This window comes from Phocoena phocoena, chromosome 12 (assembly GCF_963924675.1).
Source record: "Phocoena phocoena chromosome 12, mPhoPho1.1, whole genome shotgun sequence".
In the NCBI taxonomy this organism is placed as follows: Eukaryota; Metazoa; Chordata; class Mammalia; order Artiodactyla; family Phocoenidae; genus Phocoena; species Phocoena phocoena.
Window position 1 is genome coordinate 58,608,930 of NC_089230.1, and position 11,680 is coordinate 58,620,609.

General features: G+C 36.7%; 1 protein-coding gene across 1 annotated transcript in view; it reads left to right on the forward strand.

Moving 5' to 3' along the window:
• FBXL4 (F-box and leucine rich repeat protein 4) overlaps positions 1 to 5,919 on the forward strand; it is a 67,196-nt gene extending 61,277 nt beyond the window's left edge. Inside the window, exons 8-9 of the mRNA XM_065888784.1 lie at positions 477 to 789; positions 5,387 to 5,919. Of these exons, the coding sequence (XP_065744856.1) occupies positions 477 to 789; positions 5,387 to 5,550 (477 nt within the window). The 3' untranslated portion in view covers positions 5,551 to 5,919. The remainder of the gene's footprint in view (positions 1 to 476; positions 790 to 5,386) is intronic.
• Positions 5,920 to 11,680: the final 5,761 nt, after the last annotated feature.

An 11,680-nucleotide genomic window follows, 5' to 3' on the forward strand; every position in this document is an offset into this window, starting at 1 on the left:
GTTGCATTTTCAGTCCCCAAATGCCTCATTTAACCCCAAACTAGTATCCTTATTAGTACCATCAGCATATTCACTTACTATTTTAGAGCCTAGCTAAGTGCATGCCTTTATCAGGGAGATCTTACATGTATCAGAGTAGCAAGAGCACTGTCAAAATGGGAGGCATACAGGGACAATACATAATCCTCCAATTCTTTAAGAGGGACTGAGGGTTTCAGACTGCTTTGGGATTTAATTCATTAACGTCCTCTGTCTGGAATTCTGTTAAATGGATTTTTAAGTAAGTGATTACTCTCGCTGTTTTACGAAACGGTGGCAGGTCTGTGAGATGAGTGGGCACATCTGTGTTAATGGCAATGTGGGTATGTTTGCACAGAAGCAAACAACAGGAGGTGATTAAGAATGCTTTAACATGCTCAAAACGGTTTGTGTTTCTGAGCATAATGTGGGAAAGATTGAAATTATTTGATTTCCAGATTGAAGACTATGACGTGATAGCTAGCATGATAGGAGCCAAGTGTAAAAAACTCCGGACTCTGGATCTGTGGAGATGTAAGAACATTACTGAGAACGGGATAGCAGAGCTGGCTTCTGGGTGTCCACTTCTGGAGGAACTTGACCTCGGATGGTGCCCTACTCTGCAGAGCAGCACCGGCTGCTTTGCCAAACTGGCACGCCAGCTTCCAAACTTGCAGAAACTCTTTCTAACAGCTAACAGGTCTGTGTGTGACACAGACATTGAAGAACTAGCATGTAATTGTACCAGATTACGCCAACTGGACATATTAGGTAAGGATACAATCTATAAATTTCTTTTAAAGCCTTGACATAAAAACTAACCTCAGACTTTTTATAGGGAGAAAAAAAATTCTTGGATACAATAAAAATGTTGTCCTGATAATTATAACTGTACTTAAGTAAAAGAGTGAGGGCAGTAACAGAATTTTATAGTTGAGCCTATCAGAAAGCTCTAAATAACCATAATTCTTGGTCTAGTAAGAAGAGTGAGAATTTGTGTGAGCTGTGTTCTCTATTATTATTGACAGATAAGAAGTTAATCCGTTTGTTTAATGAATTCAAGACACACACACACACATATGGCTTCTTGATGTTAAATTCTTGATTAAGGAATCTTGTGAAATTTCCATCCCTGATGATTCTAGTTTTTAGGAATAGTTCTACCCTAAGGCAGAGCTATTGAAAATCCTTCCCAGTGCTGGGATTCCTTGTGTCTTTTTTGCAATTTACAGCCAGAAACCCTGTGATATTTTGTTACTTCTGACACCGGCCAGAAGTGCTAGCAATGCCACGGTTATAATTGCCCACACAGTGGTGAACCCAGATAGCACTTGCACTGTGTTGCTAGTAATCTATTAATACTAACAGATTAGTCCTTGAAGTGCTAATTATATCCTTTACTGTTTATTGAATGTTCAACCAAAGGGGAACCTGAAGATTTTCAACACTTATGTTTGTAGTTTCAGTTAAAATCTCTCCACAGTCCAGGCTTATGGTACATTTGTAGATGTTGCTTATATAGTTGCATGCTACTTATTCAAGTTCCTTGTAGGCAGAAATTCTTGCTTAAAAATTTAGGAAGGGGAAATTAGGCATATGGGATTAACAGATACAAACTACTGTATATAAAATAGATAAGCAACGAGGATATATACGCTGGAATTATATCAAGTATCTTATAATAACCTATAGTGGAACATAATCTGCAAAAATTACTGAATCACTGTGCTGTACCCCTGAAACGAACACAATATTGTAAGTCAACTGTACTTCAATAAAAATAAATAAAAATTTAAAAATCAATAAAAACAGTTGACTGAAAAAAAAACCTTAGGCAGAAATTCTTGCCTATTATATGTACACTTTAGGCTAGATACTTCATCTGTGTTATATTCTCCTTAATCTTCATCGCTCAGGAAGCTGGTATCATTGTCTTTTCATAGATGAGGATACTGGAGCCAGCACTTAATATGTGGCAGAGCAAGGGTTCACGTACAAGGGTTTTGTCTCCACGGTCAGTACTGTCTTTTCAAAACACCACACCACTTACCTTGCTTGTTTCTTTGCCTGCCTATCTACCTTCCCCCTTGAATTAGCCTAGACTTTTTTTAATAAGGTAATTATTTTGAAACATTCAAGAAAAAGTCATGAATTCACAGGGACAATGAGGAAAGGCAGTCAAGGGCCTTTTAAAACGATCACTGATTGCGTCAGGCTTCACCTCAGAGGATGGTGCCATTGTTGTTTAAAATCTAGTTTACGATTCTCCCTCCAAAAAACCCTCAAATAAACCCAAAACACATACACTTGAGATGGAGAGTAGCCAGTATATGAAAGATGTGCTACCAAAGAAGTCGGTAGCACTGATCCCAAAACAAAAGCACAGTTGTGATGAGCAGTGGGTTCAGTTGTCAGGTGGCCTAAGTTTGGTCTATAAATGTATGAATTACTTGACAGAGACATAAAAGAAAAGCAGGTACGAAGTATAGAGACTTCTTTTTGAAGACATTTGTGACTTTCATGAGCGTAAGAGCAAGGCAGTATCATTATTTATTATGTCAAATCTAATTACCGATGCAAGATGACTGTCATGCGAATATATTGGAACATCTTATTTCAAATATAAAGAGCACAATGAAAAGTAATATCACTAGTAGTCAATAATTAATATTGTTAACAACAACATGACTATGTGCTTTATACTGTTCTGAGCATATATTAACTGATTTAGTCATCACAACAACCTTATGAGGTAGATATTATTAGCCACAGAGGAGGAAATGGGTGGAAATAGGTTAAGGGATTTGCCCAGGGCTCATAACTAGTAAGGAATCTGGACTTGAACCAGAGTCTATGCTTCTAACCACTGTGCTATATTTTCTTTACTTTTGTTGTTTTTTGGTCTCCTTTCATCGTTTAGTGTTAGAATCCTTTTTTTTTAAAAAAAAAGTATTCTTAGTTAAACCATGCTGATATTCATTATTTTATGTGTCATTTTGTGATTAGCACATATGAGTGTTAAGTGGCAAATCTTCGTCATACTAAACGTACTTATCGATCAGTACAAAGCCGAATAAGACACAGTCCCTGTCTTCAGGAGTTGAAAACCTAGCAAGAAGGAATAAAACAAGCATATAAATAACTGTAATGCAAGCCAGAAGCAAGTCCACTTTGATGGGGCTCAAAGAAAAGAGAGTATATATATGATCAGAGAAATAAGGAAAAGCCTAATTTAAAAGGCTAATAGATATTTGAAAGGTATCCTTAAAAAGTGAGCAGGAAATTGGGGGAGAAGGGCATTTTAGGCAGAATGAATAGCATGAAACGAAAGCAAAGGTGTTAAAAGTACAGAATATCTTTAGAGAATAGGCAGTCTAATTTGATCTAGAATGTTGGTATAATGGAGGGTATCCTGGAGAGTTTTGAGCACCAAGATGAGAAGTATGTGCAAAATTAAACAAGGAAGAGGTTTTACTGGGTTTTAATTAGGGATATGAGTGATATTATTTAGAGCTGTGTTGTAGGAATACTTATCTGGAAATGAGTAGTAGGTGAATTGGAGAAGGAAGAAATCAAAATCTAAGAGATTAGCTTCAATAATCCATCTCATGAGGGTCTATACCAGGGTGATGGCATTGGACAGTTAACCACCATTCCTTCATTTTTTCATTCATTACACACTTATTGAGCATATACTGTGTTTGGCATTATTTTAAACACTGGAGATATTCAGTGCCCTGAAGGAGCAAGCTGACTGAAAACAAAATTGTGTCCTAAGTAGATAACAAAACAACAGCACAAAGTACCCTGGAAACATAGGACAGGTGACCCTAGCCCAGTTAAATGTTCAATCTCTGACTTCCTTCCCTAGCATTCTCTTAGGCTTCAGGAACTCCTAATTTATCAGGAAACTCAGATTCTAATGACCAAGACTGGCAAATAGAAAAAAGTCACAGCCCTAGGTGAAAATCTCCACAGAGCCAAATGGCTTAGGTGAGGTTCTCTGATCTTATATAACGGAAACCCCCTCAAGATAACTTAAGCATACGAAAAAGGCGATTATTATGAAGATACAGGTGTCCATCTCAGATCCCATGGGTAGAAACTGGGTATGGTCAGACCTCAGGAGAGACTGGAAAACCATCAAAACGCGAGGAAGCTTTTTTCTCTTTTTCGTTCCTTCTCCTATCCTGCATACTCAGGCCCCTGTCCCTAAGCCACACCCTCTGCCGCTGTACACTTACAGAGACATTTGTGTCTGCTTCTCCCTTTGGTTTTGCTTTGTTCTTTTCTTGTCATGCTGGCCATCTCTGTTCCTCTGGGTACACATGGCTAAATATAGCAGCCCTGACCCAATTTTCCATGTCTTTAGTTCAAGAGATCAAATGGGCACTGGAGGCTTTACTGAATCCCAATTCTAAATTCCCAGGAGAATCTGCATTGGTTTATCATCGGGCCAGTCGCAGCCAGGGTAGCAGTATAGTTACAGCTTCTGGTAGAAGTATAGTTACTTCTCCCTTCTCATGGCAGGGAGGGGCGAAGAAAGGATTTCTCAGAGAAAAAGGCATAGACTAGTGTTTCAGAACATTTAATCCCCATCCCAGGTATATATATGTAATACGATTGTGATCATTATTTTTTCTCCTTAGAAAAGCTATAGTTACAACAGATGACATCTTAGAGCCTAGTGATATTTGGTACTTATTGAGTGCCTGCCGTGCATCAGGTGCTTTACATAATTTATATGATTTATAACCCATCCAACTATCTCATAATCACTTCAGATTTAACATGGGCTAAATAGTACTCATCATCCATCATTTGTCTTCCAGTAATGACATTTTATACCTACCACTTACTGTAGAACTTATCAAATTGTGTTGTAGTTATTTGCTTTCAACTCTAGTCAATGAGTTCCTTAAGGCAGACACGTGTCTTACTCATCTTTGTATCTCCAGTGCCTGAAACAGAAGTTTCTACAGGGTAGTCGCTCAGTAATTGCACTGCATGGAATTAGAGGTTGAATCATTAAGTATTGCTGTCTGATTTGACCCATGGGTTCAGGAAAATGAGATGTGTAAACAGTTTTGAACTGGGGTGAACAGAAATAGGAAAGTCTGGAGGAGCTGATTGGAAAGGGTAGGAGGTAGGAATGAAGATAGAATGGGTAGAGATTGAAAAAATTCAGGTCCTAGATACCAATTTGGCTGGGAAATTTTATTTTTTTTTAACAGGACTATTTCAATATGAAGCCTTGTTTTAAGAAATGTTTTTAATTTGTAAAAGTCTATTTTAAATAATAAAAAGGGGCTTTTTCAGGATATTATATAAATGTTATATAATATTTTGTTTGGTTTTTTTTAAACAGGAACAAGAATGGTAAGTCCAGCATCTTTAAGAAAACTCCTGGAATCTTGTAAAGATCTTTCCTTACTTGATGTGTCCTTCTGTTCACAGATTGATAATAGAGCTGTGCTAGAACTCAATGTGAGCTTTCCAAAAGTGTTTATAAAAAAGAGCTTTACTCAGTGACTTCATATATGTCTTATAATAAAATTAATGTGCTTTTGTAGGGTTTTGTTTTGGGGTTGGTTTTGTTTAGTTTTTATAATGGTGGGAATATCTTAAGACATTTGTGGATTTTAAAGAAAAATATGGAAATGCCCATTAAATCAGTGATGTAAACAAATGTTTTCACAAAATATTGTAAGCACTTTCCTTCAAGAATATGTGAGTGGCTCATTTTTTTTGTCTTATGTTAATCAGTGATATTGTGCTTTAGTCAATAACTAGATGTTTAATAAGAGAGTAATATGGAAATATTTTAACTTATTTTGAACGGAGCACTTTGAACAATAAAATATCATGATATTTATGCAAGAATAAAGTTAATTTTTCACACTTCCATGTAAAGATGCCTTATTAATTATAAGCCTTATGACCTGGCCAGTATTTCTTTTGGTATGTACAAAATTGTCAGAGTTGGTTGGAGAAAGAATCTTACTTTTTATCTGTTAAGATTATTTTTTACGTTGATATACTAATTCTTCAACTTGAAAGTTTTCAGTTTTTCCAGTTTTCTTCTGATATATTTATCTATTTTACTACTGGATAATAACAGTAGTAAAATATGGGCATAATCAAGAACAAGAGGTAAACTATTAAATGAAATACTTTTCCAGCTGTTCAGCAGATGCCTTAAAAATTTGCCAGAGGGAAAGGTTTAAGACTTCTGAATTATATGTGGATTTTATTTTATTTTATTTTCTCTGCCCCAGCACCTTAAATGATTAGAAATCAGGGACAGTGGAGAAAACAAAGCAAACATTGTTTTGTCAGATAGTAAATTGATTTAGTTCTGCTGCTAAGAAAGTAGACAGAAAATATTTTGTGGAATGAAAAGGCAGGGCTGTTTTGAATAGCAAACTAATACTAAATATATAGTGTAACAAAATTTACTTTCCCACACAGGGCAAAATGTTAATTTCCAATATCCACACATCCTAGAGTGATCCCGTAGAACTCTGCTGTCCAATACAGCAGCCACTAGCCACATGTGGCTATTTTATTTAATTTTAGTTAAATTTAATTAAAAATTCCATCCCTCCGTTGTACTAGCCACATTTCAAGTACTCAGTAGTTACCTGAAGCTAGTGGTTATCATATTGGACAGCACTAGTCTAGAATTTCTTGCTATAAGGTGTAGTCATTTAAGAAAAAGCATATTTCGTTTAAAAATTAGCACAGTTAATATATATCTCTAGGAAATTTTTGAGGATACTCTCAATAGTACATATATGAAAGCATTTTACCCCCAAAGTAAAGCTAGTGGAGTTATACATATGGAAAATAGTAGGCATTCAGTAAATACTGAATGAATAAGAATATATTATTGAATTAAGCCATATGTCAAATTTAAAAATTATAAGTGTTATAAATTACTAGTAGTACTGTGTTTATTCTTCTATAGAATATAAAGAATGTAATACGTGACATTTAAAATATTAAAATAGTAATCCAATCTCCTCCACGTAAGAAACCATTGTATGAGAGCTGCTGTCTTGTTGGTATGCCCCACGATGTCTTCTATTTAATGGCAGAAGCAAAGGGCAGTTGGAAAAGGGCTTGGTTATCCTCTATTATTAGCTTCATGCATTTGGATTTTCTTTTCACCCAGGAATGTATGTAAACATCTTAAATGTTTTATTCAGTGGACGTTTTAGGAGGATGAGATTTATAATTGGACTACCAACTGGGTGAAGCAGTGCTTTTGTCTTAAGCTAACAGCTGCCATTGAGTTAATGCTTACTTTGTGCCAGGCACGCTTTCCTGTGTTTTGCATTTACTAACTCACTTAGTCCTCTTAACAACCCTGTAAAATAGATACCATTGCTTACTCCCATTTACAGGTGAGGCAGAGAAAGATTGAAGAACTTACTCATGATCCCATAGCTGCTAATGGCAGACCAGCAGCATACAGACTCAAGCCATCCAGCTGTAGAGACAGTTCATTCAATCCATGCTTTTAAAAGTGTCCAGGTAGTATCTGGTTCTAGAGCAGAGGTCAGCAAAAAATGTTCTGTAAAGGGCCAGATAGTAAATATTTTAGGCTTTGTGGGCTAAGAGGCAAAATGGAGATTATTATGTAAGTACTTATGTAACTAAAGAGAAAATGAATTTCCACAACGTTTTTATTGACAGAATTCAAGACATAAGAATAATTGAGAACAGTTTTTTGTATTACAGTTCTACTAAGAAGAAGAAAGAAATACTTTGGGGGAGGATATTTCACTTAATTGGGATTCAGTGTTAACATTTCCTGTCATCAAAATTGATTGTACATATTCATCTGTTAATGTTGATCTATAGTAAGATTTTACATATTTTGTTTTTGAAAGTATCTTTTCATACAGATAAGTATTGCCAGATACTTACATTAATCCACGAGAAAATGATTTTCGTGGAGAGTATTTATCACTTGGAAGGCATTGAAAGAATTCCATTAGGTTCTTTCTTCTCTTGATATTTTTCTTTTAGAATGTTATTTCATTGCAGATTACTCACTTCCCGACTCACTTCCTGGTTGAAGGTTAGGTGGAAGCTCCTCATTTGCATAATTGAATGGATTTTGACAAATGGGTATTTCCTTTACACTTGCATTGAGGTCCTGGACATATCCTTTGAGCTCAGAAAGCATATCTGCTGCCAGTTCATGTGAGAATAGAGCTCCTGCCGCTTATCTTACCTTTGATAGCACGGGAAGTATATAAAGCAGCTTGACATGACTTCATGATTCAAACACTGTTAGTTGTCATCAAAATTACTTTACTGTAGTCTGTTTCACATCTAAGCACTGTTTTGCTGGCTTCACCTCCAGAGCTTCTGATTCAGTAGAATTTGCATTTCTAATGATAGTCAGGTGACGCTCATGCTGCTGGTCTGAGGGCCACCCTTTGAGAAGCACCACTCTCCAGTCCTCCTTGAGTCGGAAGCTTTTCTCTGAATCCCAGTGAATTCCCACCTACAGCGCGAGTAGCTATTCTCACTGTTGCACACTGTTTCAGTTTTTGGTTGCATTCATTACAAAACATTATCAAGGCTGCAACAGAAGCTAAATTACAAAGCCATTCAGTATTCTGTAATATTGGTTGAGTGCATTTCTTCTGGTTCCGAAAAATCTCAGTATCAGCTCTGATCTCAAAAACTCAACAATAAAACTACCACTGCTCAGCCAACAGACTGTTGTGTGGGAGGGCAAATCAGGATATTCGGCTTCTACATCTGATGAAAAAATAACAGCTGATGACGGAAAGATGAAGTTCACCATTGACACTGCTAGTTCAGTAACATAAGATTGAATCATACATATTCCACAGAGTACCTGCAGATGAATAATACAGTACATAACCATAGGTTTTAAACATTGCATTTTCACAAACTTTGTAAATTTGACCAACTAAGCCCTTGTTTACCCCACACATATTTTTACCACAAGTTGTAACACATCTTAGCAGATTCTGCTTCAGGTTACACTGAGCTCGTGTTTTCTTAACTTCTTAGAAAATATTCTTGTCCGTAATTGTCCTATGCAGACAACTCATAGAAACCAACTCTTCAGTCACTTCAACCTTGGCATTGACTCATCAAATAAATCACAATAACTAGGCAGTATCAGTAACACCTTTTGACACATCAAGAGCCAAGGAGAACAACTCAGAATCATTTGCCTTGGTTTTTTATTGACTAATGATGTTGTTCTCAATGTTCTCAATTCTTTGAGCAACTGTTCTTGCCAAAAGGCTAATTTAATAGTCTTAAGCAAGTTTACTTTGGACACATTTCTTTAGCTGATGAATCAAAAACAATTTAATTAACTCACCATTGGTAAATGGCTTTCCTTGCTTGGCTAACACATGAGCCACTCAGAAACTTACTTTGGCTGTAGCTTTATTGTCATTTTTTAATTTTTGTAAAGAAATTCTGCTGTGATGAGATACCTTGTTTTCAATTTTCTAACTTTTCTGGCCACTGCATTCCTATGAATCGAAAATATTGTGGTGAGTGCTTAGTGTGGTAATTCCACCGTGTATTATATTCTTTCAGAGCAGCTACAGGGTCTTTGCATTTTAGACACAACGCTTTGCCATCTAATTCGATAACAAAATAATCCATACTCCTCCGTGCCTTAAACACATGACACTTGAAGTCTACTTTTTTGTTGTTCCGACATTATCGGTATGCACTGGTAATAAAAAATTTTGAAATACTGTGGAATGACAGTATGTGTGGCATTCAAAATGTTGGTAGTAATAACTATCACTACAATTTGTAACGTGCTGAGCAGTAGTGCAAAATGATGAGAGCACTGCATAGGTCTCTGCTGCTACAGCTCAACGCTGCCATTGTAATGTGGAAGGCACCATAGACAAATAAGTGAATACGTGTAGCCACGTTCTCATAAAACTCTATTTCTGGACACTGAAAGTTGAATTTCATGTAATTTTCATGTGTCACAAAATATTCTTTTGATTTATTTGTTATTAGCCATTAGAAAATGTAAAAACCATTCTTAAGTTGCAGTCTGGATTTGGCTTGTGGACTGAATGTGCGACCTCTGAGGAGATTCTCAAATCAGTTAGTTAACCCAGGTTTGCCCATTCCTAATTTTATAAACCACATTCAAACCTGTCCTCAGCTTTTAATCTTTCTCATTTACCATTTGGATTTTAAAATTAAGGACAGTTTTTTACTGACCCAGAGAAAAAAAACTTTTTTACCATAACAAGAATTTTGGATTTTTTTCTTTTTTATTGAGGTATATTTGACAATTTAGAATTGTATATATTTAAGGTATACAATTATTCAGTTGATAATTCGGTATACATATACATTGTGAAAAAAAAATCACATCCAAGCTAATTAACCTGTCTATTCAGATAGTTAACACATTCTTTGGATGGTGACATTAAGATCTACCCTCTTAGCACATTTCAAGTAAAAAGTATTGTTAACTCTAGTCACATTGTTGTACAATAGATCACCAGAACTTATTCATCATGCATAACTGAAACTTGGTACCTTTTGACCAGCCTCTCCCCATTTCTCCCTCCCAAGTCCCTGGTAACCACCATTATACTCTCTGCTTCTATGAATTTGACAATTTTAGATTCCACATATAAGTGAAATCATGTAGTATTTTTCTTTTTATCTGGAAAAAAATTTATTGATGTCTCTCTGGAAGTGAATCAAGTGGACGTACAGCAGCAAGAAACACAGCATTGACCAGCTATACACCATTATAAAGTAAATTATAAAAAAGAAATACCAAGACAGTGAGAGAGTGAGAAATACTTACAAAATACGTTCAGGGGCTGTGATGCAATGTGGACTGACCACACTGGACCCACAGCTGCATGAGACCTAAGACTGGACACTCGTGGGGCTGAGAGAATTGGTGAGGATGGGTCAGCAAATGCAGCCCCTTTATAGAGTAATACTTCCTGGCCCCCAATTCCATGGGTCCCAAAACTCCAGGTGCAGGGGAACTTTCCTACACCTGAAACATGCATGGGACACAAAGAGGATGGTACATCGTCTGATCGGGAAGAGTTTGGAAAAGGCCCCTCATCCCCTCATCTCCTGGTGCTCGGGTTCTCCCCAACGGCCTCTCTCCTAACAATCTCCCCACTTGGGGAATCCGCACCTTCAACATCCTGTTTCGAACAGTTTGCAATTTGTCCGGAGGATGAAGGGGAAGGGGGGGGCACCAATCAGAGACAAGCCCTGGGTGTTTGGACAGGCATCATGTAGTATTTTTCTTTCTGTCTGGTTTATTTCACTTAGCACAATGTCCTCCAGGTTCAACCAGGTTGTTTGCAAATTGCAGGATTTCCTTTTTTTTTTTAAGGATGAATAATATTCCATTTTATACATCCCCTCCCCCACCAATGCACAAACACCATATTTCCTTCATCCATTCACCTATTGACAGACATCTAGGTTGTTTCCATCTTGGCTATTGTGAATCTGAATAATGCTGAAATGAATGTAGGGGTGCACTCTACAGATCCTGGTTTCACTTCCTTTGGATGTATACCCAGAAATGGGACTGCTGCATCGTATGGTAAGTTCTATGTTTAATTTTTTGAGGAACTTCCATACT